The sequence below is a fragment of the Amphibalanus amphitrite genome, unplaced genomic scaffold (genome assembly GCF_019059575.1).
Source record: "Amphibalanus amphitrite isolate SeventyFive unplaced genomic scaffold, NRLGWU_Aamphi_draft 000685F_arrow, whole genome shotgun sequence".
Taxonomy (NCBI): Eukaryota; Metazoa; Arthropoda; class Thecostraca; order Balanomorpha; family Balanidae; genus Amphibalanus; species Amphibalanus amphitrite.
In genome coordinates, this window is record NW_024882179.1 from 70,166 (window position 1) to 93,295 (window position 23,130).

At 54.1% G+C, this 23,130-nt stretch overlaps 1 protein-coding gene across 2 annotated transcripts; it reads left to right on the forward strand.

The window, feature by feature from the left end:
* The first annotated feature begins 45 nt into the window (after positions 1-45).
* On the forward strand, positions 46-12,860 carry LOC122364600 (RNA-binding protein with serine-rich domain 1-like). 2 transcript variants are annotated; one of them, XM_043335158.1, is made up of 7 exons: positions 52-193; positions 1,420-1,575; positions 1,925-2,008; positions 2,069-2,186; positions 10,651-10,809; positions 11,144-11,259; positions 12,056-12,860. In XM_043335158.1, coding segments are annotated over exons 1-7 (798 nt in total). In that variant the 5' UTR covers positions 52-191; the 3' UTR covers positions 12,219-12,860. The 2 variants fall into 2 exon arrangements, with proteins under 2 accessions (XP_043191092.1, XP_043191093.1); XM_043335157.1 differs by having other exon boundaries at positions 46-193; positions 1,925-2,186.
* The last annotated feature ends 10,270 nt before the right edge of the window (positions 12,861-23,130 follow it).

The following is a 23,130-nucleotide window of genomic DNA, read 5'->3' on the forward strand; positions in this document are numbered from 1 at the left end:
GAATGGAATGGCGCGTATGCGACAAAACCTACTTCACCGAAATTCGCACGCTCCTCTTTGCTCGCGCGGCGTGTGTGTCGTGTGTGTGGTCTTCGAGGGGAATGGGTGGATGATTATTATTATTAGCTAGTTCATAGTTGCATTTCATTACTCCTGCAGGCTCCCTATTTTGCTCAACATCTGCTTGAGACATGTGAGTAGCTGTTTTTCTTCGGTGCGAGCGACTTAAGCGAGTGTCATTTGAGCGAACCATTTTCAGCGAATGGCAATTCAGCGATTATCAAGTTCATCGATTATCAAATATAGCGATTATCAATTTTAGCGAAAGCTATGTTTCAGCGACATCTATTTCGTCGACTACACTTTGAGCGACTGTCAGTTCAGCGAAACATTTCATCGTCCTCTAACGGTGGATTTTTTTTTCTTTTGCGAGCGTATGCGTACGAATGTTTCCGGAATTTCTCATGGTTATCCGGAACTGGATGGCGGATGTCGCGCGTTCAAAGGTCAGACATTGAGCTACAAATTTAATGCTACATTTGTCAAAAATTCCAACAGTTCAATTTCACCCCCCCCCCCCCCCCCTACCCCACCCTGCTCTTTGTCAATATTGGTGACCAAACGTTTGTTCAGAGATCAATATTGCTTGTGTTTTTTTGCGAAATTGCCCCGCTTGAATTTGGATCAGTTCTCCATGTTGTAAAATTTGTTCTTGCCCCATGCACCGTACGAATTTCCAGACATTTGGGTGAGGTCCCTGAAACATAGACTGGATTCCCCTGTGCCATCTCTCTAGTTTATTATTGGTCCTTGGCATTCCTTCTGTCGCCCTATCTCTCACGTTCCACATTTTCAATTCAAATTTTGCCCGCCTCCTTCCCCTCCCATGCACCCCTTGTTGGTCGTCCGATGTACATATGTGTCTTCAAAATTCAAATGATGCGTAAAAAGGTGCAATAATTTCCTAAAAGTAGCAAATGATTGACTTTCGTCGCGTTCGGTCATTCGCTGTAACTGCATCGCTCAATTGGTCTCCCACTGACCACCATATATTCGCTCAATCTGGTTTCGCTGATTCTGGTCCTCGCTAAAGTTGATAATCGCTGTGATTGAATTCGCCGACTTGACAATCGCTGAAAAAGCCAATCGCTTAAATTGATAATCGCTGAAAATGTTTCGCTCAAATGTCGTTCGCTGAAATGACGTTCGCTCAGGTGTCGCAGAACCGTTTTTCTTATCTGATATTTTGATCAATCGATGGTTCAGGTTGTGATCCAGTTCCTCTGACCGGCATTGATATAATGCTTTATCAAGTTTTATGGGACTTTTATCATGGTAATTGGATCCATGTCGAGTTTCTTTTGATTCCATTTCGCTAACTTGCAGTAAACCTTCACTCTTGGCGCTGTTGTCCTGCAGGGCTCGTGACCGTAGTGAGAGCAGCAGCTCAGGCTCTGGCTCTGGTTCCGATGACGAAAAGAAGAAGCCAGCTGAGAAGAAGGAGCGTGGTCGGGAGCGAGAGAAGAAGAAGAGAGCTAAAAGTGGTAGCCCTTCTTCTAGTGACAGCAGCCGCAGGTCAGTCTTCAATCTCATCTTGAGCTGTGAGGATCATGGCTTCTGTCACCTACTACTGACTGCACTGACCCAATCACTGGTGCTGACACTTTTGACAAAGTACTGACAGTACTGACAGTTGACAGAGACACCAGTACACTCACTGGTCTGGCACTCACACTGCTGACACTGTGTGTGTACTGTGTACTGTTCAGTGTTTTCAATCAGTGCAGTACCTACTGACTACTGTGAGGGTGGGTTTGGTGGTTGTGGAAAGTACCTATCGATGAGGATCAGTTACCTGGCGTGTCTGCTGAGGAGGGCATCTGATGGGATTGTCGACTGACCCTCCCTCTGCTCCGTCCGGCAGCTCCTCGGCCAGCTCCTCGGGCTCGTCTTCCAGCAGCAGCAGCGCCAGCAGCCGCAGCAGCAGCTCGTCCAGCAGCAGCTCGGGCGGCCGCTCGGGCCGCGGCCGGAGGAAGCCGGCGGCCAGCCGGCCCGAGCGGCCGCCGGCCGGCCGCGACCGCGAGCGACGCTCCCGGTCGCGCAGCGCGCCGCGCCGCAAGGCCCGCTCGCCCACACCCAAACCGCTCAAGATCCACGTCGGTCACCTGACCCGGAACGTCACCAGGGTTAGTCAGCCGTGGGGAGCGGGGGGACAGTTGGGGAGGAGAGGGGGTACAGTCGGGATAGGGGAGGGGTCGGACAGTCTGCTCAGACGGGTGCCGTCGGCCGTACAGGGGAATGGGGGTGGGCTGGGTGGTGACTGGTGCTGGTGATACTGCCGAGGGGTTAGTGGTGACTGGTGACACCGCCGTGTGAGTGGTACAGTTGGAGTGGTCGGAATGGCCTAAAACCATGCATGTACAGGCGCCGGGCCGGGCAGCACGAATCGCTGCATTAGCAGATTAAAGCTGCCATGCACGGGTGAGCGGCCTCTGACGTCTGTCTGGACGTGCGTCACTGCAGTCCCACCGGCCCGCGGACAGTGACGGACGCCGGACACCGCCCGGAATACCACCACAACACGCCACAGTCGGGGTACACCCCGGACACCGCCCGGAATACCACCACAACACGCCACAGCCGGGGTACACCACGGGCCCGGACACCGCCCGGAATACCACCACAACACGCCACAGCCGGGGTACACCACGGGCCCCGGACACCGCCCGGAATACCGCCACAACACGCCACAGCCGGGGTACACCACGGGCCCGGACACCGCCCGGAACACCGCCACAACACGCCACAGCCGGGGCACACCACGGGCCCGGACACCGCCCGGAATACCACCACAACACGCCACAGCCGGGGTACACCACGGGCCCCGGACACCGCCCGGAATGCCACCACAACACGCCACAGCCGGGGTACACCACGGGCCCCGGAATACCACCACAACACGCCACAGCCGGGGTACACCACGGGCCCCGGACACCGCCCCAAACACCACCACAGCACGCCACAGCCGGGGTACACCACGGCCCCGGACACCGCCCGGAATACCACCACAACACGCCACAGCCGGGGTACACCACGGGCCCGGACACCGCCCGGAATATCACCACAACACGCCACAGCCGGGGTACACCACGGGCCCCGGACACCGCCCGGAATACCACCACAACACGCCACAGCCGGGGTACACCACGGGCCCGGACACCGCCCGGAACACCGCCACAACACGCCACAGCCGGGGCACACCACGGGCCCGGACACCGCCCGGAATACCACCACAACACGCCACAGCCGGGGTACACCACGGGCCCCGGACACCGCCCGGAATGCCACCACAACACGCCACAGCCGGGGTACACCACGGGCCCCGGACACCGCCCCAAACACCACCACAGCACGCCACAGCCGGGGTACACCACGGCCCCGGACACCGCCCGGAATACCACCACAACACGCCACAGCCGGGGTACACCACGGGCCCGGACACCGCCCGGAATATCACCACAACACGCCACAGCCGGGGTACACCACGGGCCCCGGACACCGCCCGGAATACCACCACAACACGCCACAGCCGGGGTACACCACGGGCCCGGACACCGCCCGGAATATCACCACAACACGCCACAGCCGGGGTACACCACGGGCCCCGGACACCGCCCGGAATACCACAACAACACGCCACAGCCGGGGTACACCACGGGCCCGGAATACCGCCACAACACGCCACAGCCGGGGTACACCACGGACCCGGACACCGCCCGGAATACCACCACAACACGCCACAGCCGGGGTACACCACGGGCCCGGACACCGCCCGGAACACCACCACAACACGCCACAGCCGGGGTACACCACGGGCCCCGGACACCGCCCGGAATACCACAACAACACGCCACAGCCGGGGTACACCACGGGCCCGGAATACCGCCACAACACGCCACAGCCGGGGTACACCACGGACCCGGACACCGCCCGGAATACCACCACAACACGCCACAGCCGGGGTACACCACGGACCCGGACACCGCCCGGAATACCACCACAACACGCCACAGCCGGGGTACACCACGGGCCCGGACACTGCCCGGAATACCGCCACAACACGCCACAGCCGGGGTACACCACGGCCCCGGACACCGCCCGGAATACCACCACAACACGCCACAGCCGGGGTACACCACGGGCCCGGACACTGCCCGGAATACCACCACAACACTCCACAGCCGGGGTACACCGCGGGCCCCGGACACCGCCCGGAATACCACCACAACACGCCACAGCCGGGGTACACCACGGGCCCGGACACTGCCCGGAATACCACCACAACACGCCACAGCCGGGGTACACCACGGGCCCCGGACACCGCCCGGAATACCACTACAACACGCCACAGCCGGGGTACACCACGGGCCACGGACACCGCCCGGAATACCACCACAACACGTCACAGCCGGGGTACACCACGGGCCCCGGACACCGCCCCAAACACCACCACAGCACGCCACAGCCGGGGTACACCACGGGCCCGGACACTGCCCGGAATACCACCACAACACGCCACAGCCAGGGTACACCACGGGCCCGGACACCGCCCGGAATACCACCACAACACGCCACAGCCGGGGTACACCACGGGCCCGGACACCGCCCGGAATACCACCACAACACGCCACAGCCGGGGTACACCACGGGCCCGGACACCGCCCGGAATACCACCACAACACGCCACAGCCGGGGTACACCACGGGCCCGGACACCGCCCGGAATACCACCACAACACGCCACAGTCGGGGTACACCACGGGCCCCGGACACCGCCCGGAATACCACCACAACACGCCACAGTCGGGGTACACCACGGGCCCGGACACCGCCCGGAATACCACCACAACACGCCACAGCCGGGGTACACCAGGGCCCGGACACCGCCACAACACGCCACAGCCGGGGTACACTGGGTCCCGACACTGGGTCCGCTGGGCCGAGTGGCGGCCGCAGCACGCGCTGCAGCTGACACCCCGTCCACAGAGCACCGGCTCGGCCGACCGCGTGGAAAACATACGGTGCACCGCTGGGGACCGTGGGGTGACCCGCACACAAACAGGTGACATTGATAAAAAGATAGCATTGCTCGCAGCTTTGGTATGCTGTTAGAGAGCGTCCAGTCCCGCACAACTCAGTTGAGTCATGAGTGTCGCACGTTTCCGTCGTTGTCAGTGCGTTCGGTCCCCCTGAGGGAGGCGCAGCTGGCCGGCCGGCGGGGCGCGGAGGCCGGCGGCCAGGGCGGCTGGGATCCAGAGCGGCTCTCGGCACACACACACACACACACTCTCTCTCTCTCTCTCTCTCTCTTTCTCTCTCTCTCTCTCTCTCTCTCTCTCTCTCTCTCTCTCTCTCTCTCTCTCTCTCTCTCTCTCTCTCTCTCTCTCTCTCTCTCCTCTCTCTCTCTCTCTCTCTCTCTCCTCTCTCCTCTCTCTCTCTCTCTCCTCTCTCTCTCTCTCTCTCTCTCTCTCTCCTCTCTCTCTCTCTCTCTCTCTCTCTCTCTCGACGCTGCTGGGTCCGCCATTTCCGTTGTTTTGTTGGCGCTCCGAGTTGAGCAGCTGCTGTGTCCTCTGCGTTGTCAAGGAAACGGCACTCCAGATGAACCTCGGCTGAAGCGGAGCTTTGCTGTGTCGGGCTTTATTCTGGAGACCGTGCAGCTTTGTTGTTTTGGGCTTTGTCCGGGAGACTGTGTGCTCGTTTGGAGAGCTCTATTGGGCTGTAATGGCTGCGGGAGCGCCGTGATGCAGCCAGTTTTATTGCTGCCCCCCGTCAGGGAGCGTAATCAAGGGTGTAATCAGGCGCTGAATTCGGCCAGCGACTAGCTAAAGATGCACTTATAAACAAGGTGTCATGGAGTCCATGTCCATCATGGAACTGGGTCGGGCTGCTGTGGCTGCAGCTCCCCTATTCTGACGGCCTGCTCTGAGGCTACTTTGTCCCGTCCACCCCGACCCGTAGTGGCCGGGTCACTCAGTGTGTGACGCTGCACTGACACTCTCACTCACAAATACACATACACACCCTGCCACACTCAACTCACCGTTGCCACACTCACACTCACACACTCGCCGTTGCCACACTCGTACACTCACGGCTCCCACAGTCCCCACTGGTGTCCGTCCTCGACGTATCGCGCCAGGTCTCCCCTCCCCCCGGTCCCCCTCTATTGTCGCGCCCCGGGGAGGCTGAGCTGATCTGGCTAAGTAGCGGCGCCGCTTCAGTGCCGGTGTGCCGCCGACTCCCGGGGGCCCGGCCGGCCGAGAGCGGCTGCGGCGCTCAGCGGCCGGCCGGCAGTCGAGCGGCCGCGTCTGTCGAGCCGCGCTGTTGAATAGTTATACGAGCAGCGGTGAGCGGCAGTGGCGCGGCGCGGCCGGACCGTAATTGTAACCAGTGCGTCCGGGGGGGATCATTGAAATGGAGAGAGAGAGAGAGGGAGAGAGAGACAGAGAGAGAGAGAGAGAGAGAGAGAGAGAGAGAGAGAGAGAGAGAGAGAGAGAGAGAGAGAGAGAGAGAGAGAGAGAGGCCAGGGTGTGTTTGGTGGAAGGCTCGGGCCGTGTTGGTCCGGAGGCCTCCGGAAGACCGGACTAATTCGATCAGTGGCAGTGAAGTGCTTGCCTGGGGTGCAGTTGGCTGGGCTGGAATATGGTGGATGGTGGTGGATAGCGGCTACCTCAACATCCGAGTTGTTGAGGTGGACCGGCCCTGGCCGGCGGGCGCCGCCTGTTTCTGCGCGCCGGACGGACCTCTGAGTCCTCCCCGTCACCGCACACTGGGCCAGGGGTCCGGAAAAGCGCTAGAAATTATTTGTGATTGAGTTGTTGATCTCAGTGACAAGCAAACATGCTAAAAACGAAGTGGGGCTGCTTAACCCTCGCCGGACCTATTGTCGGACCCCCCACCCGCTCGGCCGGCCGAGGGGGGAGGGTTGGTACGACCCCTTTTTGCCGTTTCGCCCCTAATGGAGCTAGAGCCTCGCGGAAAAAAACAAGCGTGTGCGCCGTTTCAAGGCGGAACGATTGATACCCGATTTTAAGGTCCCAGGTCAACCGGTAACCTCTGAGGTGAAGTCAAAAAGCCCAAGTTAGGGTTTGGTTTTTGGCAAATAATTTCGCAAAAAAATGGCCGCAGAGCAGCGATTTTGGCACCATCGTGTTCGCCTGGCTCAGGCGCGTCGAATGGTATACTTTTTGTTCGGGTGAGGTCAACTTAAGGTATTGACCTCGAGTCAAGGTCAGTTCAGAGCCCATCAGGCCACGAACTTAATCGAAGGAGGTCGTATCGCATATCATTCGATTCGGGAGGTCTTCCCGAGTCCATTGGTGGCTTTCCCGAGTCGCTGGCTCAATTTGATCATGAGTTATAGACGAGAAACTCCTATGACCGGTGTGACGTCATAAATGACGTCACGGAAGGTCAAAAATGCAAAAGTAAAGCATCGCATCTTGCAAGGAGTGCACGAAATCACGATTCCGTGTGCTTGAGATAGTTTGAAATCATTCCATGCGCAAAAACAACAGTTTCCTTATTTCCCCATTCACTTTTAATGGTGAGGTCACGTGACCTCGAAGAGTAGCAGGCATTAGCAAAAATTGCGAGTAGGGCATGACAGAAAGATGATTGGTGGTTTGTATGGCATGGCCATTTTTAACGGCTCGAAATAACATTTCTCAAAAAGTCTAACTAAAGAGTAAGTTGTTGTTGATTATCACTGACTTGTGTTTAGGGGTTAATAATGACTGAATTTTTGAGTTTGGCCCAGAAATGTTGACAGCATTGTGTGCGTTGATCAATTCTGAGCTCAGGGACATATATTTCATTTAGATTATAAGCGTTTGTTTTTCACAACTTCCAGCGTTTTAAAGAGCGCCGGGCCTTCAGTAGAGCGGCGAGGTGATAATTGCCCCTACATCATGTGGTTTACTGGCGCATATCTCGAAAAGTAGCAGGGAAAAGCAGCAAAGCACCTATATGGAACAAAAGATGAGTAATCAGAGGCTAGTATGAAATGTTCATTTTTAGCCGCTCAAAATAACGTCTTTATAAAAGTCTATTTAAAAAATTGGATATGATTTTAAATTACGTCTTGCAGCTGCTTGCAAACAGCTAGCTTATCCTTGCAGAAAAGCGATGCAATATGTCAGAATGATGTTGGCACAGTGAACAACAGTGCCCTGAACTAGTCTGACAGGAAATTTCGTTCAAAACGACGATTGGTCAACTAATAAATTACGACTAAAGTTCATCATTAAAATCGGTAAATGTGGTGGCCTATAGAGAGTCTAAATTGTCTTGTGTTTGGTGACAACTGACGACCTCAATTTTGACCTTAGGGCAAAACTAGCATCGGAATCGTATTCTTCGATCAATTTGGGATTAAATGATACCTATTTTGTTCATATTGCGGACAGTCAGTTTGGGGGAATTTCTAGCGCTTTTTCAGGCTGCCGGCCTACAGTGCACCGGGCCGGAGCCCGGCGGCCCCCTGCAGCCGTCCGCCGGGAGCCCCCCCCCCCCCCGGGGGGCCCCCTCTGGTCCTCACGGCGTCCGCCGGGAGTCCTCCCCGTGGGCTGTGCTAATTAGCGGTCACCAGAGCCACCCCCGGGGACGTGTCCGGCGGCGGCGGCGGCGCGGATGAGCCGAAACTGACGCGCCGCGGCGTGTGTGACGCTCATTGGCGTTGAGCGGCGCTAATTGGCGCCCTCCGATGGGCGGGCGACGGACTGCGCTGGGAGGCGTAGACGGACTGTGCTGGGAGGCGTAACGGACTGCGCTGGGAGGCGTAACGGAATGGACTGTGGGTCGGACCGGACTGGACCGACTGCCGGGGTGTCCGCCGGTTACATAAGGGGAGGCCAGTTCCCCGCCGGTTACATAAGGGGAGGCCAGTTCCCCGCCGGTTTTATATGCCTGGAGGTCAGCTCAACGCCGGTCCCACACCGGGAGGTCAGCTCCTCCACGCCGGTCCCATACCTGGAGGTCAGCTCCCCGCCGATGATATAAGGGGAGGTCACCTCCCCGCCGGTTATATACCTGGAGGTCAGCTCCCTCTGCGCCGGCTACATACCGAGACGTCGGCTGGACCTCGGCCCAGAGGAGAGCTGCTAATCAAAGCTGCTAATGGACGAGCCGGGCCTGGGGCTGCGCTTTGAAGCCGGCAGCAGCGCCGGGACGCTGAACTAATCAGGGAGTGAAGACGGCCCAGGTGTCTGATTATAATCACCCACCGGTGAATGGGGCGAGGCGGGGTCGGGAGCTTCGTCCGTGGCGCACGGACGTCAATCTCCAAAATGGATTTATAGGGCTTAACGAGTAATTTTATAAAACCAAAATCATTCGTTCTATTCAGCGCCCGACGCCGTAATGTTAGAAGGTCAGGATTATTGGTGTTGCCCGACACCCATGTCGCGGTCTCATTCGCAGCGGCCCAGCTCAGCGCGGCAGCCGGACCATAGCGGCCCACTCGGCGCCGGGGCTATATCTGCATCCTGGCCCATAGCTACTGGCTCAGCCGGTAGGGCTGAATCCCTGCTCGGCGCCCGGGACTCATAGCTACCCACTCGGCGCCCGGGACTCAGCCACCCACTCGGCGCCGGGGACCCATATAGCTACCCACTCGGCGCCCGGGACTCAGCCACCCACTCGGCGCCCGGGACTCATAGCTACCCACTCGGCGCCGGGGCTAAATCCCCGTAGCATCTCAGTAGCAGTGTCAACTAAGCGAAAATGTCCGGTGTCCAGGGGTTGTCTCGCCGCGATCGTAACGACGATCCGTAATCGCCTTCGGCACCTGGCTAGTTGTGTGTAGCGCTAATCACTAATCGCCTTCGGTACCGGACGGGTAAAGGGGTCCCCAATCGTTGGTTATGTGTAACGATAATGACTATTCCTAATCGTCTTCGGTAGCTGGTGGGCCGTGCTTTCTCATTGTTCGCCGTCAGTTCGGACAAATACCGGTGTCATATTCATTAGCATGATGTGTGTACAACCGCCGTGTGGCGTGCGACGCCGGGGGGCCTTCGAGCACTTTACATAATCAATGCGCCGCGGGGAGAACGGACCTCAGCGCGGACACATTGGTGTTCGCATTGCACAGTGCAGGCCGTGCGCCTTCAGTTTCAGGATCAGTTTCGTCATGTTGGCATTATAGTCGCTAGGCCACAGATGTGGGGGCCCAGGGAGGCAGGTGTCTGTTTTGGCTGGGACAATGACTTGAGTGGAGTTTTGGGTCGGCGGAGTATTGTTTTATATCTACTTCCTGGCGGCAAAGTTGACAGATACTGGGCCATTCGTTTGGAGCAGGGGGTCATTCTACCCTGGCTGAGACAGGCGTCCAGGAGCACATCTGTGAGATATTCTCTGTGTACCTGACCTGGTGTACCGGCAGGATCACATCCAGGAGGTGTATACCTGACCGGACCGGACCTGACTCGACGTGTCTACAGGATCACATCCAGGAGATCTTCTCGGTGTATCTGACCGGACCTGACCCGACCTGACCTGGTGCACCGGCAGGATCACATCCAGGAGATGCCTATTATCGGCGTATGTGACCTGACCTGACCCGACCTGACCTGACCTGACGTGTCTACAGGATCACGTCCAGGAGATATTCTCGGTGTACGGTCCGGTGAAGCTGGTGGACCTGCCGTCGAAGCGGTTCCACTCGGACCTGAACCGCGGCTACTGCTATGTGGAGTACGAGACTGCCGAGGCCGCCGAGTCGGCCATGAAACACATGGACGGCGGACAGGTACGGCGCCCAGAGGGACGGGCGGGAGGGGGCAGGGAGTGGGGCGGGACGGACAGGTACGGCGCCCAGAGGGACGGGCGGGAGGGGCAGGGAGGGGGGCTGGCGGGGCGGGCGAGAGGGGGCAGACGGGGCGGGCGGGCGGGAGCAGACGGGGCGGGCGGAGAGGGGACGGGGCAGCGGGCAGGGAGGGATGGCGGGTGGTGGGATTGAATAGAAGAGTCATCCCGTGTCTGACTGCCTCTGTCAGTGAATGCTCGCACCTGCCTGTATCTGCCGTCTCTGCCGTCTCTGCCGCGTCTGACCGCCGTCTCTGCCCCGGCGTGTGTGTGCCCAGATTGACGGCCAAGAGGTGACGTGCGCGCCGGTGCTGCTGCCGCGCCCGCGGCCCCGCCGCTCACCGCCGCCCATAATGCGCCGCCCGCTGCCGCCCCGGTACAGCAACCTGCCCAGGTGAGAGCGGGGAGAGAGAGGGAGAGCGGAGAAAGAGAGAGAGAGAGAGAGAGAGAGAGAGAGAGAGAGAAAGAGAGAGAGAGAGAGAGAGAGAGAGAGAGAGAGAGAGAGAGAGAGAGAGAGAGAGAGAGAGAGAGAGAGAGAGAGAGAGAGAGAGAGAGAGAGAGACGATAATGCGCCGAAAGAGAGTGCAGCTTTTGTAAAACGTGACACCCTTACGCCCTGTCAGCCGCTGCTGCTGCAGTGCTGACTGCTGGCCCCGCAGGTCCTTCCTCAAAGGGGCTCGGTAGACGGCTCGGGTGGTTGGACGGATCGGCTCCGTGGCGGCACGGGCGGTTGGACGGATCGGCTCCGTGGCGGCACGGGCGGTTGGACGGATCGGCTCCGTGGCGGCTTGGGCGGCCACGGTGACCGTGTTTAAGGTGTATACTCCTCGGGCTGTTCTGGGCACCAACGGGCTTACCAATTGTTGCAAGTAACCACAATTTGATAGAGAACCAAAACGGGTCGGTACCTAAGTTATGTATAATAGTTGAAAAACTTGGCTTGATGCAACGATAAATTTATCTTTCCTGTTTTTTTTTCACTGGGAGTCTCAAAGCGTCTAGTGAGTCTGTTGTTACTTTTTTCACTGGGAGTCTCAAAGCGTCTAGGGAGTCCGTTGGGACTTAATTCGACTTGCGACAGTGCAGTTCGGACCGTCCCCCGGCGCCTCTCAGTCTCGGCCCTCTGTCACACCGAGTCAGTCCCGACTCCCGCGCCGCCGTGTGTCTGAGCCGCGCCGCGTCTGCCGCAGGTACCGGCGCCGCTCACCGCCGCCGATGCGCCGCCGCTCGCCGCCGCCGCCGCCGCGCCGGCGCCGCTCGCGGACGCGCTCACGCAGCCCGCGCCGCCGCCGGCAGCCGAGCCGCAGTCGCAGCCGCAGCCGCAGCCGCTCCAGTTCGGCCTCCAGCCGCTAGGGGCGCCGCGGTCGCCCAGGGTACCGGGGCTGGGTGGACGCCGGGAGCTGCTCTCCGCCGGCCCGGACTGTACCGGCTGGACAGTGGGCAGCGGACCCGCTGCCACGGACCGCCGGCCGCCGGCTGGTTCGCCCGCCTGCCGATAGGCGGCGGACGGTTCCGCAGACTGTCACCAGATGGCAGGAGTGGTGGTGCGCAGTGGCTGCCCGCGCGGTTCGAGTGCAGAATGCGTGGGCTCGTCGACTGGGTTTGTCACATGATGGGTGGAGCCTCTGTGCTTGTGCTCTGGTGGGGAGGCACTCATTAGTAAAATCAGAAAGTTCTGGATTCATTAGCCCTTGTCCCATTTGCACGAATTGAAAGCGTGAATGAGTGTCCATCAGACCGTCGGGCCCATTTGCTGTCGCATGCCGTCGTCTGTAGGCAGTGTGGCGTCATCGCTGATCATCACCCCTAGTTTCAGCCACCAACATCCGTGCGTGTGTCTGTCTGTCTGTGTGGGAGCCAGAGAAGTCACCTCTCCATCCCAGCGAGGGCCCCGTCCGCCATTTCGGAACAAAGTCGGGGACCCGCTCTGGAATCATTTCAGCGCGTGTGTGTGTTTGTGTGTCTCTTCTGTCAATACACTGGATTCGGCCGCCAGCCTGTGCGATTCTCTGAGGCGGGATTATTGGTTTGGCAGACCAAAGCAGCGCTCACCTGTCTGTGATCGGCACTGAACAGCGGTGTCCGTCGCTGGACCCTGCTATAATCGGATGGCCAGCCACCAAATCATCCGACTCCCAGGGACCTGTGTGGACCGATAGTTTCGGTTCTACGGCCGAGGCTGGTTGTTTTTCGTCGCTGCTCGGAACGCGATACCGCTCTGATTCGAGCCGGATCATTTGGCACTCTGTTTTATATTCGAGCTGGTCCGGTCGTTAGGGTCGGTTTGGACGCGTTACCAGCGGCGCGACTCTCCGGCGCTCGGCGGTATCATCCCCGCAGCTACCGGCGGTATCCACTGGTGGAACTGACAGTGGCACGTCACCGAGGGTGGCCAGCTACTCCCGGCCTCCGTTCATCTGACCCCCCACCGTCACCCTGGGTCGCCAGACGCCAGCTACTCCCGGCCTCCGTCCATCTGACCCCCCACCGTCACCCTGGGTCGCCAGACGCCAGCTACTCCCGGCCTCCGTCCATCTGACCCCACCGTCACCCTGGGTCGCCAGACGCCAGCTGCTCCCGGCCTCCGTCCATCTGACCCCACCGTCACCGTGGGTCGCCAGACGCCAGCTGCTCCCGGCCTCCGTCCATCTGACCCCACCGTCACCCTGGGTCGCCAGACGCCAGCTACTCCCGGCCTCCGTCCATCTGACCCCCACCGTCACCCTGGGTCGCCAGACGCCAGCTGCTCCCGGCCTCCGTCCATCTGACCCCCCACCGTCACCGTAGCTACTCCCGGCCTCCGTCCATCTGACCCCACCGTCACCGTGGGTCGCCAGACGCCAGCTACTCCCGGCCTCCGTCCATCTGACCCCACCGTCACCCTGGGTCGCCAGACGCCAGCTGCTCCCGGCCTCCGTCCATCTGACCCCCACCGTCACCCTGGGTTGCCAGACGCCAGCGATTGCCGGCCTCCGTGGTCCATTCGGCCCCACTCCGTCCCACCAGAGCCAGAGTCTACCGGTCCCTGACTCCTGCAGAGAGGCCCTCGAGAATAACCCGCGCCGGTGGGGGGACGTTTTACGTCCCTCCATCTAATCAAGTTCTTTTGGCACACCTTGGGGTTCATCTCTTCATAGACAGGGCATTCAAAGTCGGGTCACCAGTCAAGGTCACCAGTCAGGAAAACTAAGATGCTCGCCGCAGCTACACCAACTGAACGATTGTTATGAAACCGGTGATTTATCAGGGTGCACTTATTTTCAGGTTCAGGTCAAAATTCAGCTATAAGATCCGTATCCCGTATCCGGAGCGTCTCGTCAGCAGCGTTCGTGGCCTACCGCCTCGCCTGTGTCGATACGGCCGCTGGTTCTCTGGCCAGTGGCCACCGGCCGGGGCCGTTCAGCGACCCCCCCCCCCCCCCCCCAGCGAGTGGTGGGTGGCAATATACCTACTCCAGCTACTGGCTGAGAAGACGCTGCCGCGGATAGGTAGGGGAGAGCGGGGCCAGTTGAACCACTTTTTGTATATTGACATGCACAGCGAGATCTAGTTGTCATATCGAAAAATGCACAATGCTAAGTATAATGATGAAAGAAAACCGAAGCCTCATAATAATGAATGTATTCTAAATCTCTTTCTCTCGGTCATAATTTAGAATACATTCATTATTATGAGGCTTCGGTTTTCTTTCATCATTATACTTATCATCATGAGCCTCAAACAAGCGCTTTCTCATATTAATGCACAATGCCATGAAAAAATATGCTCTTTTGGCTTTATTTTAAGATATGTAAAATTATGTTTCAAACTTATTTTGCTGCCAAACGCATGCTTATAAAACAGCTCTACGCCCGTTTCAAATGACCCCGATGCGAGGGTCAATTGAACCAGCCCATGGGGTCAATTGAACCTATCCTTAACCCTATTCCTGGCGGGGGGGGCCTCAGGAGCCCCCCCTGAGGTTTTTTGGTTATATCTCCCAAACGCGTTGAGCTAGGAAGCTCAAATTTTCTGACTTTTCCTAAAAGGCTTCTACGCAACATGTCTGAAAATTTTGAGTTGATCTGACCTCAGGTCAGGTCACCAGAGGCGGTTTGGTGACGCTACCTCAGAAAAGTTTGCAATCACGCCAGAGCTAGAGTTTTTGACCGATCAATTTCTTCTCTTCAGGGTTTAGTTAGGGTACCAGTATGTGCAATTTGTATATCTCGGAATTTTGATATCGGTGACCTAAGGTCAGGTTAATTTCGCGACCTCCCCATTATAAGTCAATGGGGGAAAAATCAACTCCCTGTTTTTACCACTAAAACGGGTCGGAATGGCCCCATATACCATACATGACTTCATATACGATCAACCTTCACTACCTTGAGGTCTGTTTTGCTGTTGGGCAGCTGTGAGGTCATGTGACGTCATCAAAGGTCACCAAATGTTTTTGGCCAATAACTCCGTACAGGAACAAGATACAGACGCGTGGATGGTCTCATTGTGTTCAGCTCGTCAAGACGCATCGAATGATATACATGATGACCTCGAGGTCACGTGACCTGAGGTCAACCTTTGACCTTGACCTTTCGAGGTCAACATATATATCATTCGATGCGGATTGACGAGAGAATCACGATGATGCCCTTAGTTTGTTCCTATCTTGACTAATTCGAAAGTTATTCGAGAAAAACTCTCTCCATATCTAGTGCCGCCATTTTGACTTTTTCGACCCCTGTGACGTCATCTTTGACCTGACCTGAAAATGACCTTTGTAAAAATTGTAGATCTTGGCCGTGCGTATCCGATGCCGTTTACCGCTTGTCGCTATCTTGCTTCGTTCTCGAGATCTCAGGGGGGGGGCCGAATCGGCCCCCCCCCCCCCGCCAGTTTCTTGTCCCGGCGGAGCCCGCCAGGAATAGGGTTAACAATGTGATGTTTTCCTCTTTAAGGCCACTTTCTTAAGGAGATATTTTGTCCGGTTTACTTTTCCAAATGGTACATTCAATAGGTCGTTGGAAAGCTAAAAGTGCAAAGTTCCTCATAATTGGTGACATAAAGCACATAGACTATGGTAAAATGGGCGGATGAGAAAAATTAGAAATATCTCAGGCTATAGTGTGCTTTCAAGCAAAAGGCTGGAGAAAAAGGAGTCAAAAATTGAGCTCTATTAAAGGAAAGGGGCCACCTTTAACATGGGGATTGAAACTGAGATAGCCATCTTGTAGCCCGTGTCCGAAAACTTAACTGTCTACCTCCTTACGGCCGATTTCGGCCTCCATTCGTAGTTATCGGCAATTTTAAAAGAAAATACGCCAGGAATGCGTCCTTATCCCAGGAATGCGTTCTTATCAGACAATACAGCCACCCGCGGCGAGGCTTTGGTTTTTTACCAATCAGCTCCAACCAGCTCAGCTTTAACCAATCAGCTTATCTGACACAATCCGACGAGTCTGTCTTCTGAACGCTGATTGGCTTGAGTGTGACGTCATCGCTATGCCATCATACAGTAGGTGCCGTAGAGAGTATCAACATAGTACCAATATGTTAAATAGTTTTAAATACTTTTTCGCGAATTGTGCACTTCTGGCACCAGTTTTAAAAAGAAAATAAAAAATAATAATGTCAAAATGAAAAACAACGATATCTTCATATTTCACGAAGGTGGCCCTTTTCCTTTAAACTACTATTTCAGTTTAAAAGCTCATTTCAAAGGTGGACTATTTCCTTTAATGTTTACAGCCCCTGAACAATAACCATTGCAAAGGTCACCGGGGTCAATTGAAACGGCCTGTGGCACTGTTTCAACTGACCCTCAGAAAAGCGTTTCAATTGACCCCATCCGCTCCCGCCATCTCGCACGCGCCGTAAAGCACATGTCAAACGAGCTGGAGGGACGGCATCATGCTGAATGAAGGGCCAAATAAGGTGTTATTCCGGAGCCAGGAGTTCTTCTTTCAGCAAACAAAGGTATATGAGATATCACAAAATATTCATAAAAACGATTTCTCCCAAACGCCCCTCAAAAACACAAAAACAATTGTCAAATCAAAATTACCGTCCGTTTGCCGCCCAAACGCCGTTGACAAAGGAAGTGATCGAGCGCGGATGCGCAGTGGTGTCGGCAACGCCATATGTTGCATATTGTTGAAAATAAAGCCATGTTTCATCTGACCCCGTGTTTCAACTGGCCCCGCTCTCCCCTACGGTTTAGGGGGAGCAGGGCGGTATGTGATGCATAAACTACAGCTGGGGCATTCCACGATAGATCGTACCAGGCCCGTCACCCTCATCTCTCAGATTTTAATGAAAATCGGTCCTAGGGGTAATCATAGGCCCTAAAGACGCCTGGCAAAATATCAGACTTCTCAGATCAAAACTTTTGGAGTTATATTGCATTACATTTTTTTAACTTCGGTTTGTAACGGTGAGTTTGATGGCCTATAACTCAAGAACGGATTAAGCAACCAACAAAAAGTAAACAACACTAAGCTTGCGATGAATCAAAAATTAATATTACTATTTAAAAATTCCAAAGAAAAAATTTCATTGTTTAGCAAAAACCTTAATCTTTTTTCATTTGCCTCTAATGACTTTTGGGACCAAAATTTTTCACATTTTTATTTTTTCAAAATAAACTTCATCTAATTGCAAATCGACATGCAAAAAATTAGAAAGGTGTTCTTTCTATAAGTTCCTCATTTTCCCGCAAACAAAAAGGGTTTCGGAGGGGTTGATACGACCCCAGCACGCCGTTTCGCTTCTAATAAAGCTAGAGCCTCGCGGAAAAAACGAGCGTGTGTGCCGTTACAAGTCGCAGCGATTGGTACCCGATTTTAAGGTCTCGGGCTAACCGGTAGCGTCTGAGGTCAGGTCAAGTGACTGAAGTTACGGGTTCGGTTTTTAGTAAATAACTTCGCAAAAAATGGCCGCAAAGCCGCGATTTTGACATCATTGTGTTCGTCTAGCTCAGGTGCATCGAATGGTATACTTTTTGCTAGGGTGAGGTCAACTTAAGTAGTTGACCTCGGGTCAAGGTCAGGTCAGAGCCCCTCAGGTCACGAAGCTGGGCAAAGGGTATCATATGACATATCATTCGATTCGGAAGGTCTTCCCGAGTCCATTGGTGGCTTTCCCGACTCTCTAGCTCCATTTGATCGGGAGTTATTGACGAAAAACTCGTACGACCCTAATGACGTCATAAATGACGTCACGCAAGGTTAACAATGCAAAAGTAAAGCATTGGACTTTGCAAGGAGTGCATGAAATCATGATACCATGTACGTGAAATAGTTTTAGATCATTCTCGGCGCCAAAATAACAGTTTTTATATTTTCCCATTGATTTATAGCAGTGATGTCACGTGACCGACCTGACCTCATGTAACCTTAAAAAATTCCCAGATATACAAGTTGTGAGACCTCTGGAGGACACCATGTATGCGTCCTGTAACTTTTATCTCGGACAGCTACGGTCATTGGCGTCCAAAACAATGTCAGAACCAAACAGCCTTTTTCACCCTCGCGCTAATAGGAAAGAGGGTTGAATTAACCCTCTTTTCACTTTTTTCAGATGACTCAGACTTAAATTGAAATTTCAGTAACCCGTGATGTCACTAGGCAGCTTTACCACGCCATTTGCAAGCTCCCCTCCCGAAATCACTATTCGAAACCGTTATCGTGACGTAAAATAAATACATTTATAGAAAGAACACCTCCCTAATTTTTTGCATACTTCTTAACAATGAGCCAAATATTCTTTTAAAGAAATAAAAATTCAAAAAAATTTGGTCCCAAAGTCCAAAAAATACAAATGAAAGAAAACTCGATATGTCATATATTAAAAATAGCGTATTTTTCGAAATTTCAAAAATACATATTAATCTCTGTTTCATTGCAAGTTCAATGTTATATAACATTTGGCATTTGAATAATCCGTCTTAGAGTTACAGCCCGCCAAACTTAGCGCTGCAAAGCAAGATCCAAAAAATGTTATACACCATAACTCAAAAAATACTGATCTGATAAGCCTGAAAATGTTACAGGTGGATTCAGAGTCTCTGATTACCCCTGAGACCAATTCTCGTCAAATTCCGAGAGATGAGGGTGTCAAATTGGAAAAAAGTGGTACGATCTATCGTGGAATGCCCCAGCTACTACTGCATAGCCCGCGCCCCGTAGGGCTACCGGCGGACCCTACCATCCGTAGGGGGGGGGGCCGTTTCGCCCCCCCCCCTAAGATCTCGGAAAGTTACCGGCCGATTTTCAAAATTCAAACGGCGTTCGATAGCCCCACCCGGGAACTACCTTGTGACCAAATTTCATTGACCTAGGTCAAACCGATGACGTCACAGGTCAGGTCAAAGGTCAGATTTTCACCGTTCACAGGCAATTCAAGAAATGTGCTGTGAAAGCGAGTAAATTGGTAATTTATTGAAAACCATCGATGGTACATTGCTCGTCAAACACATACTTTGCTATCTGAGGTCACTGATACCAGGTCAGGTCACAGCGAGGTCAGGTCACCGGGGGTCACAATATGAATGTGTCGTGTGATACATGTTTTATGGTCCATTTTACATGACAAATGCGATTATGTGGGTCAGGCAGCCTTTGGGGCCAGCCTAGGTCACGTTTTGGTGAAGGTCAGGTCAAGGTCAGGTCAAATTAGGTCAAATTTCAAACTTGATATTTTTGCATAAAATGGGCATCGCTTCGATGCAGCTCGTCTAGGGGAGTCTAATGGTGGTCTTCGTTTTGCTCTATGAGTTCTAGAATTGCCAAAAATTGAGTTTGAAAATTTGACGTCATCATTTTTGAACAGTTTTTTCGCTATAACTTGGCCAAAAAACGAGGTATCGATCTGAAATTTGGTATGTAGATAGAAGACGGTAGGCACTATCACATATATTCCGCTTTTTTCGAAACTCAAAAAACTTTTTGGATATTTTGGTAAATATATCCAAAAAAATTCTTTTTGATTTTTGGGGGCCAAAGCTCAAAAAATTTTAAAATTCGAGATAGCAGTTTTGTAGCCCTGTCCATTCTACACCTTTTATGTCTTGATCATTTTTCTGTATCTTCAAAGCTGTAGTCCTGACAGGTCTTCTCGCGAAGGTCTTTTTTCGGTCGAAAATGACAACATGACGTCACTCTGACATCATTTGTGGCCAACCTATCATAGCCTCTGGAAAAATTTTTGGTCACAATGTGTAAAATTGATGCCCGGAGGGGTCCTGAAAGTTTGGTGGCGATATCTCCAGCCGTTTAGGAGATATCGACCGAAAAGAACAGGGGGGGCGTTTCGGCCCCCCCCCTACGGGGCGCGGGATAGTCACCGTCGTGATGTCAGGAGCCGAGTGAGAGCAGGAACCCTCCCCGGGCGCGCCCCTACACCCCCTCCCCGGGCGCGCCCCTACACCCCCTCCCCGGCCGCCCCTACACCCCCCTCCCCGGCCGCCCCTACACCCCCTCCCCGGCCGCCCTTATACCCCTCCCCGGCCGCCCTTATACCCCCCTCCCCGGCCGCCCTTATACCCTCCCCGGGCGCGCCCCTACACCCCCTCCCCGGGCGCCCTTATACCCCTATACCCCGTCTCGATGTGTTGCGATCGGACCGTCGAACTGGCGGCGTAAAGGGGGCCTTACACAGAATATGCCGCAGTCCGTCCAAAAATACCTTCGGCCGCCACTGCAATAGGTGCTCAGTGCTTCTGTTGAACTTGAGTACATCGTCAACCGACCCCCAGCCTTCGACAGAGCAAACATTCGGCATGTTTAATGGCGAGTCAATAGTTCCCAGTTACACTGCGTCTTCCACTAAACATCACATCAAAGACGTCAAACACACAGAAACAGGCAGTAGGTATTCATGCATCAAAGAAATAACAGCGCCCACTGTGGTGGAGATAACAATGGAAACGCACACACCAAATGACCAAAAGAGTAGTCCGTAGTTGTATACTTTAGGGTGGCACTTAATTTCGACTTTTTTAATTTCGACCGGGACGGGTAGGCATATTGTTCTACCTCACGAAAAAAATGATCTGTATGAAATTTTATCAAGAAATATTTACCAGTATAGCGCCTTTTGGGGCGACTAACGGAGCGAGCGAGGGGGTGAGTCTTGCACGTGCGAAATTGCGAGGGGGTACCTCCAACTGACTTGTGCACGGCACCCTACTGACCGGTTTCTAGCGATGTGCCAAATTTGAGCACAATCGGCCCAGCCGTTCTCGAGATCTGGGAGCGGCACCCTGCACGTGCGCACGTGCAAAATGGGTCCCAACTGACTTTTGCACGGCACCCTACTAACTGGTCCCTAACCGTGTACCAAATTTGAGCGCCATCGGTCCAGCCGTTCTCGAGATCTGGAAACGACCCCTGCACGTGCGCACGTGCAGCAGCACCCCAGCTCTGGCACATGGATATGCAGTGCCTAGTGGGTGCCTACCTACATGCCAACTTTCAGCGCAATCGGCCAAGTAGTTACCGAGATATTGCAACAATTACAAAAGTGACACCTCTTCGTTTTGCACGTGGCACGTGCATAAGGGGTCACCCACATGCATCGGGAATAGTCCAATACTTGGTAGAAGGAATGAAGCTACCCTACAAAAATTACCGCATGTAAATCGGTCAAGTGGTTGCTGAGATATAAGCCTCGCAAAAGCGTCCGCACGGCCGGCCGGCCGGCCGGCCGGCCGGCCGGCCGGCCGCTCATACTCAGAAATTTCCGTTAATCTAAGGAAAGACTCCGCTCGCTTCGCTCGCTCCGTAATAATTAGAGGTAGCTCAATGGGGTCATACTTGGTACATATTGACAAAACGTATATTGTGAACGGGGATTCAGATGTGTGTCGCGCCTTTCCAAGCATTGTCATATTTGAGCCATAACACGTTTAAATGAATGATAGATGCCTTCCTATTTGTTCCATAACCACAGTGTTTCTCGCCGCAAACGCGCTGTGACGCAATGCGTGATTTAACTAATGGCCGTTAAGCGTAGTTAAAGGGACCCTCCCACCTTAACATTAGTTTGGAGTTGAGATAGCCAAGTTTGCGGCCAGGCTCAGAAACCACCATTTATCCTGGTCGCAACCCCCGCAGCTTTATGGTGTTCAAGAAATTTCTTCCCTTAACTTGCAGGGTGGGACCAGCGTGGTCCCTACTCCCTATCTCTTAACCATTACGGGAATCTGATGACGTCATCAGGCTTTCGAACGTCCGTTAAATGTTTGACTAAAACGTTTTGTAGCACGCGGTGGTATATGCTGCTTTGCGCACAACAAATGCCGCACTTTCAAATAAAGTCGCTAGGAACAGCGGAGATCCAAAAAGTAAACAAAAGTAAAAGTCTAATATCTTGAAAACCGGTGAATATTTTTCGATAAAATTTGGTAGATATTCGTTTTTGCTCTTTCTGAACCGAGCGACATCACTTTCATGCCAATTCATTAACTTTTTTGAAGGTGGGAGGGTCCCTTTAAGCTTATTTTGTTCGCTGACGGTAGCCCGCTGCCAGGCGTGCAGCTTCAGCTCTTCTCTCGTATCACGATGGTTGGGAAGGGTCACGAGACTGCTAGCACTTACCGGGGTTACATGAGCAAATATATGCGTATCAGGAATGGTTTTTCTTCGCTGAGTATTGTGATCCGTTTGTAATACGCATTTACTCTGCTCATGTATCCCCGGTCACTGATGCGCAGGGGGACACTGCCAGTGTACGGCCACAGGGCAGGTCTCCGTGTCTTCGTGATGTCAGGGAGAAGACGTGTACGTGCAAAAAGATAAGTTGTGTTTTGCTAAGCCATTTCAGAACATTTTTTCGCTAGTCTGGCTCAAATTGACAGGCCGCAGCGAACGCTGTTCTAGAATCCCTCGATGAGTGAGAGTTGAAGGATTGAGTGAAAGCGCTCAGTTTTGGCACAACTGCATCGAACACCGGTCTCAATGCAGGAGCCTACACGATCATCGAGCAGCGGCTCGAGGAGGACTTGCTCCACCTGACTTGCCACGACATTTACGAGTTTGTTCTATAAAGACATTTTCAGCCTGCCTCGGCCCGTCCAGCGGCCCGGACGTTGTTTTGTTTAAGCGCTTCCATAAAAAGTGGGCGTCTAGAAATTAGAATTAGATGGAACGAAGCCATAAACCTTCAAAACCTGTGACATGTCCCACCTCCACAACCCGCGTGATGCTCTTGCACAGTTCCGTCGTATATTCTTGACCGCCAGCAGTCACCCGACAACCGTGAGATGCTGGAGCTGGCTATCACTGTC

Excerpts from the sequence above, each read along its gene's own strand:
- LOC122364600 (XM_043335157.1), top strand. Across the intron at positions 1,576-1,924 it reads TCTAGTGACAGCAGCCGCAG|CTCCTCGGCCAGCTCCTCGG; the intron begins GTCAGTCTTCAA and ends TCCGTCCGGCAG. Across the intron at positions 2,187-10,650 it reads TGACCCGGAACGTCACCAGG|GATCACGTCCAGGAGATATT; the intron begins GTTAGTCAGCCG and ends ACGTGTCTACAG.